Source organism: Scyliorhinus canicula, chromosome 13 (genome assembly GCF_902713615.1).
Source record: "Scyliorhinus canicula chromosome 13, sScyCan1.1, whole genome shotgun sequence".
NCBI lineage: Eukaryota > Metazoa > Chordata > Chondrichthyes > Carcharhiniformes > Scyliorhinidae > Scyliorhinus > Scyliorhinus canicula.
In genome coordinates, this window is record NC_052158.1 from 120,466,676 (window position 1) to 120,488,645 (window position 21,970).

General features: G+C 43.1%; 1 protein-coding gene across 5 annotated transcripts in view; it reads left to right on the forward strand.

The window, feature by feature from the left end:
- LOC119975891 (endothelin-converting enzyme 2-like) overlaps positions 1-21,970 on the forward strand; it is a 242,908-nt gene that overhangs the window by 218,041 nt on the left and 2,897 nt on the right. For all 5 annotated transcript variants that reach the window (XM_038815811.1, XM_038815814.1, XM_038815813.1 and 2 more), the window contains 8 exons: positions 7,189-7,299; positions 9,404-9,502; positions 16,153-16,230; positions 18,237-18,340; positions 19,183-19,293; positions 19,401-19,468; positions 20,236-20,426; positions 21,620-21,715. In XM_038815811.1, coding sequence (XP_038671739.1) covers positions 7,189-7,299; positions 9,404-9,502; positions 16,153-16,230; positions 18,237-18,340; positions 19,183-19,293; positions 19,401-19,468; positions 20,236-20,426; positions 21,620-21,715 — 858 coding nt within the window. The remainder of the gene's footprint in view (positions 1-7,188; positions 7,300-9,403; positions 9,503-16,152; positions 16,231-18,236; positions 18,341-19,182; positions 19,294-19,400; positions 19,469-20,235; positions 20,427-21,619; positions 21,716-21,970) is intronic.

A 21,970-nucleotide genomic window follows, 5' to 3' on the forward strand; every position in this document is an offset into this window, starting at 1 on the left:
GCGAGTTGTTTACCTTGTGCAGCATGGCCACCAAATCACGCCCGTTATTTATTAGACTTTATTTATAACTTGTTTTCCAAAGAATTCAAGATGGTCAACTTATTTAACACTACTTTCTCATACGCAGAGGCCTTGTGGCGCAGTGGGTAGCATCCCTACCTCTGAGCCAGAGGCTTTGGATTTGAGTCCCATTCTAGGACTTGATGGCCAAGGAAGGTGCATTCATAACACGACCAACAAGCTGAGTGTTAAGCTGAGAAATCCTTCCAATACGGTAAGAGTGGAAGACATTCCTGGTCAGCCATGCTTGGTGTGGAGTGGCGCCCCTCAAGCTATAAGCCTCTGGCGACTAGCTGCTTCAGGTAAAAGTTGCTCGTCAAAGGTTAATTGTATGAATTCAGCTAAATAAGCCACACACTCATCACAGCAAGCACAGTGTGATAGTTAGCATCATTAAGAAAATGAAGTCATTTTACATATTTCTGATATTCTTATCCTACTGACTTGATTTTCATTTGCTGTACTTGGGACTTCAAGTGAAACTTGACTGAAATACACAAATTCATACTTTTTAAACACTTTGACCAAGATTTTTTGGTCACGCCTGAAGTCAACAGACATTTTGTTGGTCTCTCAAATTTTCCATCCCGCCTGCGACGCTTCCCACCTTTAGAATATTTCCACTAGACACACATTGTGATGTATCCGTTACAGGCTTTTCTTCTTGATCCTTTTTTACTGAAGATGGTGATTCACGTGAGATACATGAAAATGAAAAAATGATACATTTATATTTTTATACATTTTTGCAGTTATATATTTTTTAAATTATAAATTTAGAGTACCCAATTTATTTTTCTAATTAAGACCATAAGACCATAAGACATAGGAGCGGAAGTAAGGCCATTCGGCCCATCGAGTCCACTCCACCATTCAATCATGGTTGATTTCAACTCCATTTACCCGCTCTCTCCCCATAGCCCTTAATTCCTCGAGAAATCAAGAATTTATCAATTTCTGTCTTAAAGACACTCAATGTCCCGGCCTCCACCGCCCTCTGTGGCAATGAATTCCACAGACCTACCACTCTCTGGCTGAAGAAATTTCTCCTCATCTCTGTTCTAAAGTGACTCCCTTATATTCTAAGGCTGTGCCCCCGCGTCCTAGTCTCCCCTGCTAATGGGACCAACTTCCCTACGTCCATCCTATCCAAGCCATTCATTATCTTGTAAGTTTCTATTAGATCTCCCCTCAACCTCCTAAACTCCAATGAATATAATCCCACGATCCTCAGACGTTCATCGTATGTTAGGCCTACCATTCCTGGGATCATCCGTGTGAATCTCCGCTGGACCCGCTCCAGTGCCAGTATGTCCTTCCTGAGGTGTGGGGCCCAAAATTGCTCACAGTATTCTAAATGGGGCCTAACTAGTGCTTTATAAAGCCTCAGAAGTACATCCCTGCTTTTATATTCCAAGCCTCTTGAGATAAATGACAGCATTACATTTGCTTTCTTAATTACGGACTCAACCTGCAAGTTTACCTTTAGAGAATCCTGGACTAGGACTCCCAAGTCCCTTTGCACTTTAGCATTATGAATTTTGTCACCGTTTGGAAAATAGTCCATGCCTCTATTCTTTTTTCCAAAGTGCAAGACCTCGCACTTGCCCACGTTGAATTTCATCAGCCACTTCTTGGACCATTCTCCTAAACTGTCTAAATCTTTCTGCAGCCTCCCCACCTCCTCAATACTACCTGCCCCTCCCCTCGGGGCAGCAGGGTAGCATGGTGGTTAGCATAAATGCTTCACAGCTCCAGGATCCCAGGTTCGATTCCCGGCTGGGTCACTGTCTGTGTGGAGTCTGCACGTCCTCCCCCTGTGTGCGTGGGTTTCCTCCGGGTGCTCCGGTTTCCTCCCACAGTCCAAAGATGTGTGGGTTAGGTGGATTGGCCATGCTAAATTGCCCGTAGTGTCCTACAAAAAGTAAGATTAAGGGGGGGTTGTTGGGTTACGGGTATAGGGTGGATACGTGGGTTTGAGTAGGGTGATCATGGCTCGGCACAACATTGAGGGCCGAAGGGCCTGTTCTGTGCTGTACTGTTCTATGTTCTATGTTCTATGTTCTATCTTTGTATCATCGGCAAACTTGGCCAGAATGCCCCCAGTCCCGTCATCTAGATCGTTAATATATAAAGAGAACAGCTGTGGCCCCAACACTGAACCCTGCGGGACACCACTTGTCACCGGTTGCCATTCCGAAAAAGAACCTTTTATCCCAACTCTCTGCCTTCTGTCTGACAGCCAATCGTCAATCCATGTTAGTACCTTGCCTCGAATACCATGGGCCCTTATTTTACTCAGCAGTCTCCCGTGAGGCACCTTGTCAAAGGCCTTTTGGAAGTCAAGATAGATAACATCCATTGGCTCTCCTTGGTCTAACCTATTTGTTATCTCTTCAAAGAACTCTAACAGGTTTGTCAGGCACGACCTCCCCTTACTAAATCCATGCTGACTTGTCCTAATCCGACCCTGCACTTCCAAGAATTTAGAAATCTCATCCTTAACGATGGATTCTAGAAGTTTGCCAACAACCAAGGTTAGGCTAATTGGCCTATAATTTTCCATCTTTTTTCTTGTTCCCTTCTTGAACAGGGGGGTTACAACAGCGATTTTCCAATCCTCTGGGACTTTCCCTGATTCCAGTGACTTTTGAAAGATCATAACTAACGCCTCCACTATTTCTTCAGCTATCTCCTTTAGAACTCTAGGATGTAGCCCATCTGGGCCCGGAGATTTATCAATTTTCAGACCTTTTAGTTTCTCTAGCACCTTCTCCTTTGTGATGGCAACCATATTCAACTCTGCCCCCTGACTTTCCTGAATTGTTGGGATATTACTCATGTCTTCTACTGTGAAGACTGACGCAAAGTACTTATTAAGTTCCTCAGCTATTTCCTTGTCTCCCATCACTAGATTACCAGCGTCATTTTGGAGCGGCCCAATGTCTACTTTTGCCTCCCCTTTGTTTTTAATGTATTTAAAGAAACTTTTACTATCATTCCTAATGTTACTGGCTAGCCTACCTTCATATTTGATCCTCTCCTTCCTTATTTCTCTCTTTGTTATCCTCTGTTTGTTTTTGTAGCCTTCCCAATCTTCTGACTTCCCACTACTCTTTGCCACATTATAGGCTCTCTCTTTTGCCTTGATGCATTCCCTGACTTCCTTTGTCAGCCATGGCTGCCTAATCCTCCCTCTGATAACCTTTCTTTTCTTTGGGATGAACCTCTGCACTGTGTCCTCAATTACTCCCAGAAACTCCTGCCATTGCTGTTCTACTGTCTTTCCCACTAGGCTCTGCTTCCAGTCGATTTTCGTCAGTTCCTCCCTCATGCGCCTGTAATTACCTTTATTTAACTGTAAAACCTTTACATCTGATTCTACCTTCCTTCTTTCAAATTGCAGACTGAATTCTACCATATTATGATCACTGCTTCCTAAGTGTTCCCTTACTTTAAGATCTTTTATCAATTCTTGCTCATTACATAACACTAAGTCCAGAATAGCCTGTTCCCTCGTGGGCTCCATCACAAGCTGTTCCAAAAAGCCATCCTGTAAACATTCAATGAATTCCCTTTCTTTGGGTCCACTGGCAACATTATTTACCCAGTCCACCTGCATATTGAAGTCCCCCATGATCACTGTGACCTTGCCTTTCTGACATGCCCTTTCTATTTCGTGGTGCATTTTGTGCCCCTGGTCCTGACCACTGTCAGGAGGCCTGTACATAACTCCCATTATGGTTTTTTGCCTTTGTGGTTCCTCAACTCTACCCACACAGACTCCACATCGTCTTACCCTATGTCGTTTAGTGCTATTGATTTAATTTCATTTCTAATTAACAAGGCAACCCCGCCCCCTCTACCCACCTCTCTGTCTTTTCGATAGGTTGTAAATCCCTGGATGTTTAACTGCCAGTCCTGAACCCCCTGCAACCATGTCTCTGTGATGCCTACCACATCATACCTGCCAGTCACAATCTGGGCCACAAGCTCATCTACCTTGTTCCGTACACTGCGGGCATTTAAATATAGCACCTTTAATTCCCTATTGACTGTCCCTTTTTGTTTTCTTAGTGTTGTGGACCTTGGTTTACTGAGCCTTTCCATACACTGTGTCATATTTTGTGAGATGGGGACTATCGTAAGGGGCAATTTAGCATTACCAATCTACCTACCCTGCACTTCTTGGGCGAAATTCTCCGACCCCACGCAGGGTCGGAGAATCGCCCGTGGCTGCCGGAAATCCCGCCCGCGCCGTGGCAGAAATTCTCCGCCACCCGGGAATTGGCGGGGGCGGGAATTCGCGCCACGTCGAGCGGCGAGCCCCCTGCGGCGATTCTCCGGCCTGCGATGGGCCGAAGTCCCGCCGCTGGGAGGCCTCTCCTGCCGCCGAGGTTTGAACCACCTCTGGTGGCGGCGGGATCGGCGGCGCGAGCGGGCCCCTGGGGGGGCGCGGGGCAATCGAACTCCGGGGGGTGCCCCCACGGTGGCCTGGCCCGCGATTGGGGCCTACCGATCGGCGGGCGGGCCTGTGCCGTGGGGACACTCTTTCTCTTCCTCCGTCGCCACGGCCTACACCATGGCGGAGGCAGAAAAGAATCCCCCAGCGCGCATGCGCGAACCGGCGAAGGCCTTTCAGCCAGGCCGGGCGATGGGTGTCAAAGGCCGCTGGTGCCGGTTTTGGCGCCAGTCGGCGTGGTGCCAACCGCTCTGGCGCGGGCCTAGCCCCCAAAGGTGCGGAGAATTCCGCACCTTTGGGGAGGCCCGACGCCGGAGTGGTTGGCGCCACTCCGCTATGCCGGGACCCCCCGTCCCGCCGGGTAGGGGAGCATCCCGCCCCTTTTGTGCAAACACAGGGAGAATGTGCTAACTCCACCTAGATAGTGACCCAGAGCCGGGATCGAACCTGGGACCTCATCACGGTGAGGCAGCAATGCTAACCACTGCGCCACCATGCTGCCCCGTCAGTTATATTTTTAACAGCTGCGGATAGCTTGTACATGTGATTGATTTCCAAATATGAACCTATACTGTGGGTTCTGACTGTTCAATTATAGAAACCTTTCAACCCCAATACTACACGTCCCCAACCAGACATCTCAGACATGAACTGGAGAAGACCAACCTTTACAACGTTCCTGTGATGTCTTTATTATCTTAAAGACATACAAGCAAAATACTGTGGATGCTGCAGATCTGAAACAATAACAGAACATGCTGAAAAAGAATCACACATCTGGCAGCATCTGCGGAGAGAGAAACCGAGTCAACATTTCAAGTCCAGTATAACTATTCTTTGGATCTGTTACGTCATAAGTTCAGGTTGTTGATATTGTTGAGCAACAACGGCCTTTGCAATCATACCATTCTAAACAGGATATTGCAGAATGACTGCCATTTTTATGGATAAAATAATGCCAAATATTCAGAGAATGCATCTTAATTCCGTTTGCCATAAGACATTACTTTTTGGTTACTGTATCTACTTGTGGCTTATGCACATCTTCCCCATGAATTAACATTTATTCTGCATCAAAATTACAAAACATTAATTTACAAATTTATTGTTGTTTTTGAAATGTGTTGTGATTCAGTTTGATTCAGTTGAATGCAGTTTCATATATGGGGGCCACGAACTGGTGTTGGTAATTGTTCAAACTTAAGCTTTCAAACAATTACTGGAAAGTGAACATTTATTGAACCTTACCACAACGAGCACTTTGTGCAAAATCTTCCAGGATAATACTCCGAATTTACCAGAATTTGCAATGCAAAAATGTGGAAGGATGTAATAGACCACCCACATACTACAGGAAATGGGCTGCGGGTCCATTATTAAATTGAACATTTGTTTATTTATGCAACTAAAAAAATGACGTGTTCATTAGAATAACCATTGAAACTTAAAACTATTCAAAACAATCTTTTAAATTAAGTTATTTCTCAAGCAAAAACTGTTTGGAGAAGTAAGCTATAAAGTGCGCCATATTATTACTTTCCCTTTGTTCTTAGATGTAAAACATTCCCATTAGTTGCCTTGTTTCGTCTGCTGGTTGTAGAGTTTACAAATTCTCTAGAGATAATATATTGCATGTCATGTTATGTCTGATACAGAAGATGTTTTTGGATTATGAAACACTTGTCCGATGTGCACAGAAACAACTGGAGCCGCAATATTTCAGAAGAGTATGTTATGAGCAGAAACCCATCCATAGTTCAGCTTTAAACCTGGAGGCTTATAACAACTTTTCATGCCCTGTTTCATGGCCATCAGTTTCATTGAACATTAACTATCAATATGGTGCATGTTTAAAGTGTCACCATACATCTAGTGAAATTAACTTGATTTCTTTTTAGAGGCTAAGTGACCTTCATTGTTTGACAATAGAATGCAGAGAAATAGCTTAATTAATCAGAATTGAAATGAATCCTAAACAAAGCTCCCAAGTGATTACAAACAAATATATGTTATTTGTGTTTCTCTGGGGTTTTCTGCTTAAGTTTGAAACTGCTCAGGGCTAATCCAAAGGAGGCTGTTTTATGAGAAAATTCCCTCTGGTGACCTCTTGAACATACTTAAGGAAAATTTTGATGCCATTGCTAGCGACTTATCTGCTTAAGGGAACTCGGATTCTTGATTTTACTCGCTTTAGTGAAAAATTAAACATAAGCTCAAAGCAGTTTTGAATGTGATAGGATCATCTTCCACAGGATATCTGCTCATGTTATGTGACAGCTGACCAGTAACACAATGAAGAGTTTTATAGGGATACTTGGGAACCACAAAATATTTAGTAAATGTGTTAGTAAATTGATTTTTTGTTTTGATTTTGATTTGATTTATTATTGTCACATGTATTGGTATACAGTGAAAAGTATTGTTTCTTGCTAGATATAGCAAGGTGTAGAGAAAAGTTTAACTTAATACGAGGTAGGTCCATTCAAATGTCTGATGGCAGTAGGGAAGATATCATCAGAAGATATTGGCATTGTTTTATTCTACATGGCACAATTGTACTTTGTAAGAATCAGTTCAAATATAATATAACACAACACACATTACAGGCTAGGTTCAATAAATGCATTAGGGAAACGCAATCATTGCTAAAACCTGATCTTTTACAGTCGTGCACTCCTCGATGGCAGACTTGCATTGGAAACACAGATGATACGCTTGGATTTGCCTTGGGAGCTTTGTTTGTAAAAGTTACATTTGACAAAGACAGCAAAGTGATTGTAAGTATTCTTATGTTTCAAACTTAATTAACACTCGTTAAACATTCTTTGTAAACAAATTTACGATTTTATTACATAACGCAATCAGCAATTTACCCATTAACATTCAAGAACACGTAAAAAGAGTACTGAATGGAGTGCATACTTTTGCCACACTGCGTTAGAACATAGAACAGTACAGCACAGAACAGGCCCATCGGCCCTCGATGTTGTGCCGGGCAATGATCACCCTACTCAAACCCACGTATCCACCCTATACCCGTAACCCAACAACCCCCCCTGAACCTTACTTTTTAGGACACTACGGGCAATTTAGCATGGCCAATCCACCTAATCCGCACATTTTTGGACTGTGGGAGGAAACCGGAGCACCCGGAGGAAACCCACGCACACACGGGGAGGACGTGCAGACTCCGCACAGACAGTGACCCAGCCGGGAACCGAACCTGAGACCCTGGAGCATTTATGCTGACCACCATGCTACCGTGCTGCCCCGGTTAACTCAAATTAAACTCCATTTTAACATTTGTACACTTCCAGCTGATCTTTGGGACCATAAATGTGAGGCTTTCTAAAACAATCAATAACACTCTAAATAATACAACACACAGCATTCTTTAAAAAAGTCCCATGGATCCTTTAAATAGTTCTAGGATCTGGATCCAGATCTGTATCTTCATCAAAGGGAATCAAATTCCAGGAAATCAAATGATTCAAAACTCAATATGAAACCTCAATATATATAATTTTGCCGTGACCCAGTTAAGGCAAAGCATAGTGTTCAGTTAACAAGGTTGATGAGCACACTGCAGCTGTGGATCTCGCATCCAGCATGGACCAAAAGGTGGTAAGGATTAATGGTGGACAATTTGCTCTCTATTTATGCCAAGGTGAACAGTATTTAGTTGGATTTACATTGTTGTAGAAACTTCAAATGGACAGACTTAGGTTCAACATAAATAGCTCTGTACTATTTACACTTACAGCTTTAGCCCAAGTCATCTCTCTTTTCAGTCTCATATCAGTTGAACCTGGCTGTTCAAGGACAGTGAGGGAAGTAACGAATAAAATTGGGGAGCCACTGGTCATAATGGTCCAATCCTCCTCAGGTATAGGATTGCTGTCAGAGGACTATTTTGATGAGGTAAAGAGAGGGTTGATGAGAGTAACATAACAGAATTAGCATCAAGCCTTTGGAACAAAAGGGACAATGGCAACTTGGATACAAAATTAGCTAAGTATAGCATAATAATGAGCAGTTGTTTTATTTTGGACTCACAGGGCATTAGTCAGTCGGGAACAGGGCAGGGTGGTATCCTGGCCCTCCACCTGGGCACCCAGACACTGCCAGCCTGACAATGCCAGGGTGCCAAAGATACAGCCAGGATTCCAGACTAGCAGTGCCAGGTTGGCACTGTCAGGATTGGGCACAGGAGGGATGGGCCTTGCCAATTGGAGGAGGGTTCCCAGGGGCCTTGACAAGATTGGGGTGGGGAAGTGGGGGCGGAGGTGTGCAAAGATCAGGGCTGCTGATCAAAATGGCGCCCGATCCGCGAACAGCCGTTCCTGTTGACGAGATCAGCTTGCCAGCTAGAAATCACTCAAGTGCAGCCTCCCCGAGGCCAAACAAAACCCGGCAAAGTGCCATTGAATAGCTGGCCGATTCTTGGCACTGCCGCCTCCGAGAATCACCCCGCCAAACGCACCCAACTTAGTTTTAAGTCTGCTGAATCGCGCCCTATATCATTGTTCCTTGACTGTCACTGGGTCAAAATCCTGGCATTTCCTACCCTAACAGCATCATGGATGTACCTACTCCACATGGACTGCAGCAGTTCAAGAAGGCGGCTCACCACCACCTTCTCAACGGCAATTCGGGGTGTGCAATAAATGCTAGCCAAGACAGTGACACCCACATCCCATGAACAAACACAAAGTCTGAAGAGGGCTATGGAGAAAGAGCAGGGAAATGGGACTGGCTGAGTGGATTTTTTAGAGAGCCAGCATGGATATAACTGGGCAAATTGTCTCCTGTTCTGTAGCCATTCCATTATTTAGACTGTTGTTTAAGTTTGAGTAATTGTCTCCTTATTTTGACATCCAGGCAGAAGAAATGATTAATGAAATTCGAGCAGCATTTAAAGATGGTTTGGAAAAGCTTACGTGGATGGATGAAAAGACCCGACAAGCTGCCAAGGAAAAGGTTAATGTTTCTTAAATTATTCAGCTTTCCTGGGGAATACAAACATTTTGAAACACGGGGCCAGTATGTTGGAATTGAAAAACAACAAAAATGTTAGCCTGTTATAGAACAAAGAACAAAGAAAAGTACAGCACAGGAACAGGCCCTTCGGCCCTCCAAGCCTGTGCCGACCATGCTGCCTGACTAAACTACAATCTTCTGGATCCGTATCCCTCTACTCCCATCCTATTCATGTATTTGTCAAGATGCCCCTTAAATGTCACTACCGTCCCTGCTTTCACCATCTCCTCCGGCAGCGAGTTCCAGGCACCCACTACCCTCTGTGTAAAAAAACTTGCCTCATACATCTCCCCTATACCTTGCCCCTCGCACCTTAAACAAATGCCCCCTAGTAATTGACCCCTCCACACTGGGGAAAAGCCTATGACTATCCACTCTGTCTATACCCCTCATAATTTTGGAGACCTCTATCAGGTCACCCCTCAATCTACGTTGTTCCAGTGATAACAAACCAAGTTTATTCAACAGCTCCTCATAGCTAATGCCCTCCATACCAGCAACATCCTGGTAAATCTCTTCTGCGCCCTCTCTAAAGCCTCCACATTGTTCTGGTAGTGTGGGGACCAGAATTGAACACGATACTACTCCAAATGTGGCCTAACTAAGGTTCTATACAGCTGCAACGTGACTTGCCAATTTTTATACTCAATGCCTGGCCAATGAAGGCAAGCATGCCGTATGCCTTCTTGACTATCTTCTCCACCTGTGTTGCCCCTTTCAGGGACCTGTGGACCTGTACACCTAGATCTCTCTGACTGTCAATGCTCTTGAGGGTTCTACCATTCACTGAATATTCCCTACCTGCATTAGACCTTCCAAAATGCATTACCTCACATTTGTCCAGATTTAACTCCATCTGCCATCTCTCCGCCCAAGTCTCCAAACAATCTAAATCCTGCTGTATCCTCTGACAGTCCTCATCACTATCCGCAATTCCACCAACCTTTGTGTCGTCTGCAAACTTACTAATCAGACCAGTTACATTTTCCGCCAAATCATTTATATATACTACGAACAGCAAAGGTCCCAACACTGATCCCTGCAGAACACCACTAGTCACAGCCCTCCAATTAGAAAAGCAGCCTTCCATTGCTACTCTCTGTCTTCTATGACCCCGCCAGTTCTGTATCCACCTTGCCAGCTCACCCCTGATCCCGTGTGACTTCACCTTTTGTACCAGTCTATCATGAGGGACCTTGTCAAAGGCCTTAGTGAAGTCCATATACACAACATCCACTGCCCTACCTGCATCAATCATCTTTGTGACCTCTTCGAAAAACTATCAAGTTAGTGAGACACGACCTCCCCTTCACAAAACCATGCTGTCTCTCACTAATACGTCCATTTGCTTCCAAATGGGAGTAGAACCTGTCTCGAAGAATTCTCTCCAGTAATTTCCCTACCACTGACGTAAGGCTCACCGGCCTGTAGGTCCCTGCATTATCCTTGCTACCCTTCTTAAACAAAGGAACTACATTGGCTATTCTCCAGTCCTCCGGGACAACACCTGTAGACGGTGAAGATCCAAAGATTTCTGTCAAGGCCTCAGCAATTTCCTCTCTAGCTTCCTTCAGTATTCTGGGGTAGATCCCATCAGGCCCTGGGGACTTACCTACCTTAATATTTTTCAAGAGAATCCCTTATATATTTTGTATTAATGGAAGGAACCTCACCAACTGTCCACTCTTGTTTCAATAAAGAATAAATGGTAGTTTTCTTTGTTTTGCAGTTTTTTAGTTGAAGGCGGCAAACTATCTCTCCTTATCTTTCTTGACCTGTCTGCAGCTTTTAAAATGGTGAACTGCATCATCCTTCTGCACTGCCATTCAGTTGCACTCTTCATTTCGATTCTTATCTATCCATCATAACCGGGGATCACCAAAAATGGCCTCTCTTCCTGCGACTGGTACCTCAAAAGATCTCCAAGGATCTGTCCATGGACGCCTCCTGTTTCCCATCCACCAGTTGGTGACATCAAATGAAAACGGTGTCAGATTTCACATGTACAGTGATGACACCGAGCTCCACCTCACCACCATCTCTCCCATCTGTTTCACTATCTCCAACATGTCACGCAGCTTGTCTGACATGTAGAAATGTCCTCATACTAAATATTGGGAAGACCAAAGCCATTGTCTTAGGCCCCCGACACAAACAACATTCCCTAGCTGCCGAATCCATCCTTCCTGATGACTGACTGGAGCTGAACCACACCGCTGTCAACCTTGAAGTTGTATTTGGCCCCAAAGTGAACATCCAACTATATTTCCACTCCATTACCAAGACCACTTACCTCCACAGCCCTATCATTGCTTGATTCTGCCCGTGCCTCATTGCATCTGCTGCTGAAACTCTCATCCAAGCTTTCATTACCTCAAAACCTGGCTGTGCCAATGCTCAGCTGGCAGGTCTCCCATTTTCTGACCTTCGTAAACTTGAGGTCATCCAAAACTCTTTTACTGTGTCCTGAATTTACACCACGTTCCATTCACCCATTACTTCTTTGTTCACTGACTTACATTGGCTCCCGAATAAACAACACTGATTTTAAATTTGTTACCCTTGTTTTAAAACCTTTGCTTGATCTCCTCCCTCCCGATCTCTGTGATCTCTTTCGTCTCTTACAAACAGCCACTCCTCCGACTCCTCCTCCACAATTTTAATCACTCCACCACTATGCCAATGTTCTGAAATTATCACCCTAAACTTCTCCACCCTTCAACCTATCTTTTCTCCTGTAAGATGCTCCTTAAAGCCTACCTCATGATCAAGCTTTTGTACAGACCCTAAAAACGCATGTCTTGGTGATGAAGTTTGTTTGATAGCACTCCCGTGAAGTGCCTTGTGATGTTTTACTATGTTGAAGGGTGCATAATAAATACAAATTGTTACTTTCATTGGACTTGACACTTATGAACATTTGATGACATTCTTGTGCTGGTGGTTGCATCCATGCATTACGTGCTGGTGATATCTGCAAACCAATCGCACTGGCCCCAAAATCCCTTCCTTTTATTAGCATTTCTGTGAGACAGAATTGATGAAACCTGCTCAGACTCTAAAATTTAAATTCATTTTAAATTTTATTCAGGAACAGACTAGTAACAATTGTAATTTGCTTCAGAATTTTCTATTTATCATAGTTTGTTGCACAGCTCGATTTGTGTAAACATACATTAGAATTAGAAGATTAATATTACAGCTGAGAGGGTAAACATTTGCTTAGGTCAGGTGCTTTAGAAGATATTTAAAGTCAGTATTTCCTCACTTTATTTATGCCCAACCCAGAATACTGATTCTCCGCTGTCCGATGCCGATATTGTAATCGGTGATCAGGCGGAGAATCGATCTCTACCCCAAATCGGTGAGGGATCAGCGCTGATTTTCTCATTGTAAACCTCCCACAGAGTTCTCCGTTCGAGCCGGCACTTATCCGCTGAAACAGAGAATCCAGCCCTGTTACTTTAAACAAACTAGTTGGCCATTATTCAGTGAACGCTTGTACGATTTCAAATTAATTTTGCAGGAAATAACATTTTGACGGTGAATAAACGCAATTAAAAATGGCTCACCACATAATTAGCCATAATACATGCAGCCTTGAACTATTACGAACATACGAACTAGGAGCAGGAGCAGGCCATCTGGCCCCTTGAGCCTGCTCCGCCATTCAATGAGATCATGGCTGATCTTTTGTGGACTCAGCTCCACTTTCCGGCACGAACACCATAACCCTTAATCCCTTTATTCTTCAAAAAACTATCTATCTTTACCTTAAAAACATTTAATGAAGGAGCCTCAACTGCTTCACTGGGCAAGGAATTCCATAGATTCACAACCCTTTGGGTGAAGAAGTTCCTCCTAAACTCAGTCCTAAATCTACTTCCCCTTATTTTGAGGCTATGCCCCCTAGTTCTGCTGTCACCCGCCAGTGGAAACAACCTGCCCGCATCTATCCTATCTATTCCCTTCATAATTTTAAATGTTTCTATAAGACCCCCCCTCATCCTTCTAAATTCCAACGAGTACAGTCCCAGTCTACTCAACCTCTCCTCATAATCCAACCCCTTCAGCTCTGGGATTAACCTGGTGAATCTCCTCTGCACACCCTCCAGTGCCAGTACGTCCTTTCTCAAGTAAGGAGACCAAAACTGAACACAATACTCCAGGTGTGGCCTCACTAAAACCTTATATAATTGTAGCATAACCTCCCTAGTCTTAAACTCCATCCCTCTAGCAATGAAGTACAAAATTCTATTTGCCTTCTTAATCACCTGTTGCACCTGTAAACCAACTTGCTGTGACTCATGCACGAGCACACCCAGGTCTCTCTGCACAGCAGCATGCTTTAATATTTTATTGTTTAAATAATAATCCCGTTTGCTGTTATTCCTACCAAAATGGATAAACTCACATTTGTCAACATTGTATTCCATCTGCCAGACCCGAGCCCATTCACTTAACCTATCCAAATCCCTCTGCAGACTTCCAGTATCCTCTGCACTTTTCGCTTTACCACTCATCTTAGTGTCATCTGCAAACTTGGACACATTGCCCTTGGTCCCCAACTCCAAATCATCTATGTAAATTGCAAACAATTGTGGGCCCAATACTGATCCCTGAGGGACACCACTAGCTACTGATTGCCAACCAGAGAAACACCCATTAATCCCCACTCTTTGCTTTCTATTAATTAACCAATCCTCTATCCATGCTACTACTTTACCCTTAATGCCATGCATTTTTATCTCATGCAGCAACCTTTTGTGTGGCACCTTGTCAAAGGCTTTCTGGAAATCCAGATATACCACATCCATTGGCTCCCCGTTATCTACTGCACTGGTAATGTCCTCAAAAAATTCTACTAAATTAGTTAGGCATGACCTGCCCTTTATGAACCCATGCTGCGTCTGCCCAATGGGAAAATTTCTATCCAGATGCCTCCCTATTTCTTCCTTGATGATTGATTCCAGCATCTTCTCTACTACCGAAGTTAAGCTCACTGGCCTATAATTTCCTGCTCTCTGCCTACCTCCTTTTTTAAACAGTGGTGTCATGTTTGCTAATTTCCAATCCACCGGGATCACCCCAGAGTCTAGTGAATTTTGGTAAGTCACCACAAGTATATTGGAACTATTGTATTGGAACCTGCAGGAAGTTCAAGGAATGCTCCAAGATACAGACCTTTTGGGATTCTATCCTTAAAGATTCACAGGAACAATCATGCCCTGTTAGTTTTGTTGTAAACTTCTAGAAGTTGAATGTTTCATCCCACCCTCTCCCTATCATATCCTCTAGCTTCATGTGCCAGTGTACAACAGTGAATTAACTGTTAGCCATCAGGTACACCAAATTGCTTTTGCTTGAGGCTCACATTCCCCGCAGCACTTGTGTAGCTGTTTTCTAAATAATAAAACAGTTTAGTAGAAGGATCGTCTAGATCCAATACACTGGGGCAATTTTCCAGCTGTGCTGCACAATGCGCACCGTACGTTATTCCTGAAGAATAGTGGTAGAGCCCCAAATTGGAGTTCCCGCCAAGCACTGAATGGATTGCAAAGCTCCCGACCCGCAGCGCCTAAAGTGATTGCTGGGCAAGAATCACACTCGCATATTTAAATAAATATTTAAGCTCATTTAAATATGCTCAGTCCGTTTGAGGCTGGAGTCTCCCGGCTTCCAAGATTCACCGGCCCCACCGGCGCAGCGTGAGGCTGGTGCATATCAGTACTGGTTTCCAAAAACGGAAACCAGATAAGATGATCACAGTGGGTGGAGAGAGGGGGGGGGACGCTGGGAGGCCATTGGAACTCCCGGGTGGTTGGGGACCAGGTCGGATGCCCCTCGCACCCTGGTAGTGCTGACCTGGCACCCTGGTAGTGCCAGGTTAGCATTTCTTGGGTACCAGGGGCACTGTCAAGTGATGGGGCCTGAACGGGGCCGTGGCCATGAAAGGGGGGGAATGAAGCGGGTGGCCTGAAGGGGTATATGAAGGGTTGGGTGGTGAAGGGGGGTTAATGGGAAGACATGAAGGAAAAACTGCAGCTGGTGCCTGGAGGAGGTGGGGCCTAAAAGTAGGGGGTGCCCTCAGCGACCCCATACTCATTTGGCCAGGTTGGGGGGGTGCGATGTGCCGACGGATGTGGGGTCGGCTCACCCTCATGCTTGCATGTTCTGGGGGAGTGACGTGGACATTTAGTGATGGGGAGGAGGTTCCCCCTCCGGGGTTGAAGGATTGGGGTGTTGCACATGTCTGCGGGGGCTGCGATGTTTGGGGTGTGTGAGGAATGGGGTCCCAGTTGAAATCTGGGCACCCTTTAAAAATGCACGCAATCTCTGAGGAGCTGGTCTTGCTGGCATCTTTAGTTCCAACTCCAGAAAAAATTCCAAGAAAATTATTATGGGCTGGATACTCCTGTGGTAGAAGCTTTTTAATACAGGTGGAACAGAAGCCTTGCTATTCGTAATGGTGAACAGCGCAAACTCTATAATTTCTTGCATTTTGGAACTTGTTTGCAACATGTATAGCATTGTTACTTCAATATACATCAAATACTTATTCATTTTGTTTGTTTTTTCTTCCACGTCAGGCTGATGCCATCTATGACATGATAGGTTTTCCAGATTTCATTTTAGACACAAAGGAGCTGGATGAAGTTTATGAAGGAGTGAGTGAATATATCCTAAACGAATTGAGATACTGAACCAATTTATTTTATTGTTGGTATTATTCGTTATTTTGCTTTGTACCAGTCTGTCTCCAAAACATTTCAATCTATCCACAAAAGATTTCTATGAAAATAATGCAGCATTTATTTTCAGCCCGTTGGCCCTTAGGAATAATTAATATTTAATTTAATCTCACAAACCAAAATGGTCATTGACCAATGGTGAAAGATTGGAACCCTAACCCTTACCCTAATCTGTGAGATCTGTAATGAGTTAGATGGCAGTCATGCTCTTTGTATAGAAAACTGCTTGCTACCTTGAACAATGGTTCATAACCTATTACATTTTGAAAATGCAAGGGGTCACACAAGCCAAGGACAAAAACATATCTCTCGAAAATGACATTTATTGCTTGTTTCCACCACCATGACTTGATAATTACAATTACAACTGTCTAAATGTACAATTATAAAGACTGTCAGAAATTGATATAAATGCGATTGTTTCCACTCAATTTTGTTTGCACGGTATAGAATATCAGTTCGCATTTATGCATATTAAGCTAACCTACGTGTGAATTGATACACAAGTATCTTGTTAGCAGGTTCAGAATTGCGCTGCGCTGATATTCTTGTAAATAGCTTTAATGTTTTTTTTAAATTATCATCTGCTTGCCACAGGTAAGCCAAGCTTTATAAGTACAAATCACTACAAAGTGAGAAACACTATTTCATGTCTCAGAAGCAGTCCCTTTGTTTCTGTGCGCCTTGTTTCAAATTGCAGGCCCATTGCAATGTTCATTGTGCTCCAAGATTTACTGCCTATTTAAAGGTACACACTGCTTCAGTACCAAGATCACTTCTTGTTTAGCGTGAAGGCCTAAAGCTTACTGTCTGACTGAGGCCATACAAAATACTTAAGGAAAATTATGGGGGACAAATTTGTTTTTGTAGCAGCACTGCACAGACTTGTGTCAATTCCCTGGGGCAGGCAGTGCCGTGGACTGCTACTGGCAAGGCCTGCTGAAGCGGCAACATGCAAACAATTTTTTCCACCATAAGATGTTGATACTCTGCACATTAACTGTATGCAAAACACATAAAATCCTTTGTTTCAGCATCCCAGTATCATGATCCACCATGAGTGCAGCCGAGTGACTATGCAGGACAGGGGCTGGTAAGGGGGGACTTGATTAAGCATAATACAATTTTAGACCTGTAGCCTTTCCTTTATTATAAGAGAACTTTTCTTTACTACGTCTATAATAATATAGTAATCTTTATTGTCACAAGTAGGCTTACATTAACACTGCAATGAAGTTACTGTGAAAGCCCCTAGTTGCCACATTCGCCGCCTGTTTAGGTACAGAGGGAGACTTCAGAATGCCCAGATTACCTAACAGCACGTCTTTTGGGACCTGTGGGAGGTAACCGGAGCACCCAGAGAAAATTCACGCAGACACGGGGAGAATGCGCAGTCTCCACACAGCCAGTGACCCAAGCCAGGAATCGAACCTGGGAGCCTGGTGAAGTGAAGCAACAATACTAACCACTGTGCTACCCTTCCGCCCAATGAAACAAAGGATTTTATGTGTTGAGCTTTGCGTACAGTCAATGATCATGCAGCCATCAGTGTCAAACTCCTGAAAGGAGATGTACTTCCTTCACTGTATATTTCTCAAATGGCAGTGTTTCACTGTCTGCTAGTGCCCAACTTTCTAGCCCCAAACACTATAGCATCCCAAAGTGCAAGAAAAATATTTAAATTAGCTAATTACTCATTATGGATGAGAACAGCACATTGGGCTGAAGGTATACAGCACCTGCGGAGCAGCAGTCATAGCAGTTCCACTCAGGCCAACATTATCTGCCCTACTACTTAGGAATTGTCAATGATATTTGGGGAATTGCAAATGAAGGTTTGTTCCATTTAAATTCAATATGCATCGCTCTTCAAATTTGTTTGTCATCTTCCAATAATTTGCATCTTTCCATTTCTGCACCAGTATGAAGTATCAGAGGACTTGTTCTTTCAAAATATGTTGAATTTCTACAACTTTTCGGCCAAGATTATGGCTGACCAGCTTCGGAAGCCACCGAACCGTGACCAGTAGGTGTTCTCAAATTTCTGTTCACCTTACAAAGCCACACCATTTTCTTAAGTATAAAAATGGGATAAAAATAACATGTAAGGAATGCTATTAGTAATGAGATTCCTTTCTGCTGGTAACCTTTTTATTTAAATGGTGTTTTAATTAACCAGATTGCTTGGATAAACAAGAGAATGCGATATTCAGAATATTTTGTAATACCTGTAATATTGTCTGCAGAAAATGTTCTCATAGAATTCAAGATTTTCAAAGTTGCTGAGGCATTTCAATATGCTGTTTACCTATGAAGAATACAGGAATAGATTTGACAAATTTAGATGTGAGGAGCATTGTTGAGCTCTGGGGATCAGTGGACTTAGCAGAATTTTCTGTATGTTTTAATGGCCAGAAATTATTGTCGGGCCCACCGACCCTGCACATCCAAGTTTACAGCATGCACTCCAGGGACATGGGGCATGGAGCATAGTTTCATCAAATCTACACCCACATGCACATTTTGCAAGGTGTAAGATATAAGCCAGAGATTTAAGCATTGCTCATGTTTATTGAAACAATTTAAATATTGAGTATATTTTCTGTGAACCTTTTACTGATATGACATCAGTACTGTTTTAAGTTCAGCATTAAAATTTAAATAAATATATGAGCTGGAAATATATTTTTTAATTTGTCAGAGTTTGATCGCTGCACAATGTAATTACTTCTCTGGAACAATTGGTCCATCTCTGAAAGATGGAATAAAGCAATATGCAAATAAAGTGCTTTCTTCTATGAATGTGACTGGTATGGTAAAATAAAACAGGGATTCACAGTGGTTCCTGTACTTGTCTTCTGACTATAGATGGAGCATGACACCTCCTACAGTAAATGCATATTACCTGCCAACAAAAAATGAGATAGTCTTTCCTGCTGGTATTTTGCAAGCACCGTTCTATGCCAGAAGTAGTCCAAAGTAAGTATTTTCCCCTTGTATTTTTCTCTGCCTTGATATTTTCATTAAATGTCGATCACATAAAGATCAGATCGAATAACCAATATGTATTTTATTTTTAATAATAGATCTTTGAACTTTGGAGGCATTGGAGTGGTGATGGGTCATGAATTAACACATGCTTTTGATGACCAAGGTACACAATAGATACAAGCCCAGAAATTTCAGCAGCACAGTGGCATTGCCAGAAACCTGCAGGCATGAACTCGTGGTGCCCATCTGGCCTTGCCATGACCCAATCCCAAATTCCAAGAGTGGAATTATTTAAGTATTGGGGTGGAAATCCATTACACTACCGGCCCTATGACCCAGCATAATATTGAGATAGTACAGTGCCTCTCCATTGTGGGTGGCACAAGCCAAGCTCACTGAAGATTTGTATAACAAAACCTTTCTTGTGGATGGGTCTCTTATTCATGTGGCATTGATCTATCTAGAATGAATTAGCAATTGATGCAGCATTAGTGGGGTCAGTAGTCAATCTTGAATGGCAATTCTCTTTGTGCACACACCCTTGTCATTTATTGTACGAGAGATTTAATTGACAGGGAAGCTGGGGATCCCAACAGAGATCATTATAAATGTAATGTCGGGCCAGAGTGATGTGTGTGGAAGAAAATTCTTCACATCCTAAGTTCTCTTCGTGAGCAAAGAGCAAAATCTGGCAGGAATTATTTCTGTCCCAATTTCTTGCCATGTAAAATAACAGAACTGTGAGCATCTTTGTTGCAATGATTGTGCAATGTTGTTAATGTTTTGTATATATAGCAACAACAGGGACAGTACAAAAGTATGTTGAAATAGGAGAACAGCCACGATCACACCGAACGGTGGAGTAGGCTTGAAGGGCTGAAGGATCTACTCTTACTCATATTTCTTATGTTCTTAACTTCTCTTGTGCAGGCAGAGAATATGACAAAGATGGTAATTTACAACCATGGTGGCAAAATTCTTCAGTTGAAACTTTTAAGAATAAAACTGAGTGTATGGTCAATCAATACAACCAGTATACAGTAAATGGAGAGCACATCAACGGAAAACAGACATTGGGAGAAAATATTGCAGACAATGGTGGCCTCAAAGCTGCCTATCATGTAGGTTGATCATTTTTTTCAAAAGATATCCATTAGGAAAGGAGACAGACAGTTTAAATGAATAGTGAGGTAGGTGTTAAATGCAATTCTTTAAAGAGAAGTATGAAGGCATAAATATTTGGGAGAATGAAGACTGAAATTATATATACCCTGAACAGTAAACATGGAGAAATTGATCTTACAAAGCGAGCAGCTACACAAGAAATTATTTTGGGGAAATATCAACTGTAAATTCTACTGCACACCTAATATTCACCCCCAGTCTGGGAGAGTTGTGGGAGCTGTAACAAGCAACCATCTTTCTCGGTGTTTATGTCCCAGTGCTTTCTCCTACAGGAAGGATGATGATGTTGAGTTGATAGGTTAGTCTTAAGTGTTGACGAGTGTGTTGATGGGAGTGGAGCTCAATCCTGGATGCCACGTATGTTGCATTGAAAACCAAATATGGTGGATAGTTAAACCTTCTCATGTACCAGATGGTTCAGCAGTGAGATCTAACTTTGCAGCCTCCGATTAATTCACACTGACCTGATGGGCATGATGGCTTCATGGCCTGTTGGTGGCTGTGCCTTCCCAAGTATCCAGGATTATATTTCAGATTATGGGCGTGACTTTAATGTGAATTTATTGCATTTCTTTTGCCCACCTCTGTCACGATATCTGGATTGAAATAGTGAGGATTCTACAACCAGACATGTTAATCACATATGCTGACTGGTGAAACCGAATCTTTATAAATAAAAAGCCATCAGTGTTATGAACCCTGTTTTGCAACTTGATGCCAATGATATCATCATAGCACAGGTGGAAATGTTCAAGTCACTTGATATGACGGCAGTGGCCGATTGACAACCCCCATCCATGTTGTAGAATGACGAGCACAACTTGGTAAATAGAGACTTGTGAATAGAGCAGACACCAGACTGAAGGGATTCATATAGGGAGTTTGGACAAGATTGGAACAGAGCTTGGAGACAGCCAGGGATTTTAAACAATAAAGGGAGATGGGAGAAAATTGGTGGTAAAGAAAGCAGATGTCTTGAATGTGCATTTTTAAACAGAGGATAATAAATCTAGTTGTGATCCAGCTTTTATTTCTTAAATACATACATGCCTGGAGATGTCCATGTTCTCTGTTGTTGACAAATTTGTAAATTTCCTGTAAGCTTACCTCTGTTCCATTCAAATTTCAGGCCTACAAAACATGGGTGAAGCAGAACGGAGAAGAAAACATATTGCCTGCTGTTGACTTGTCTAACCACCAGCTCTTTTTTGTAGGGTTTGCACAAGTAAGAATTGTGAAAAGTCAATAAATTACAAGATTTTGATTCACTTATTTATTTTCCATATTCCAGTCTTCTTTGTGAATGTCTTAAAAGGCCATCTCAAGTATCTTGTTTGAAACCCTGGTTGCAAACCACTGACCACGTTGCGCTCATGCGGGTGCGTGGCGCGGCCAGTAGATCTAGGGAATGGCATCCCATGACCTTCCCGGCGGCCTTTACGCCTCGCGAGATCTACCCAGATCTCGTGAGGTGTTGGAA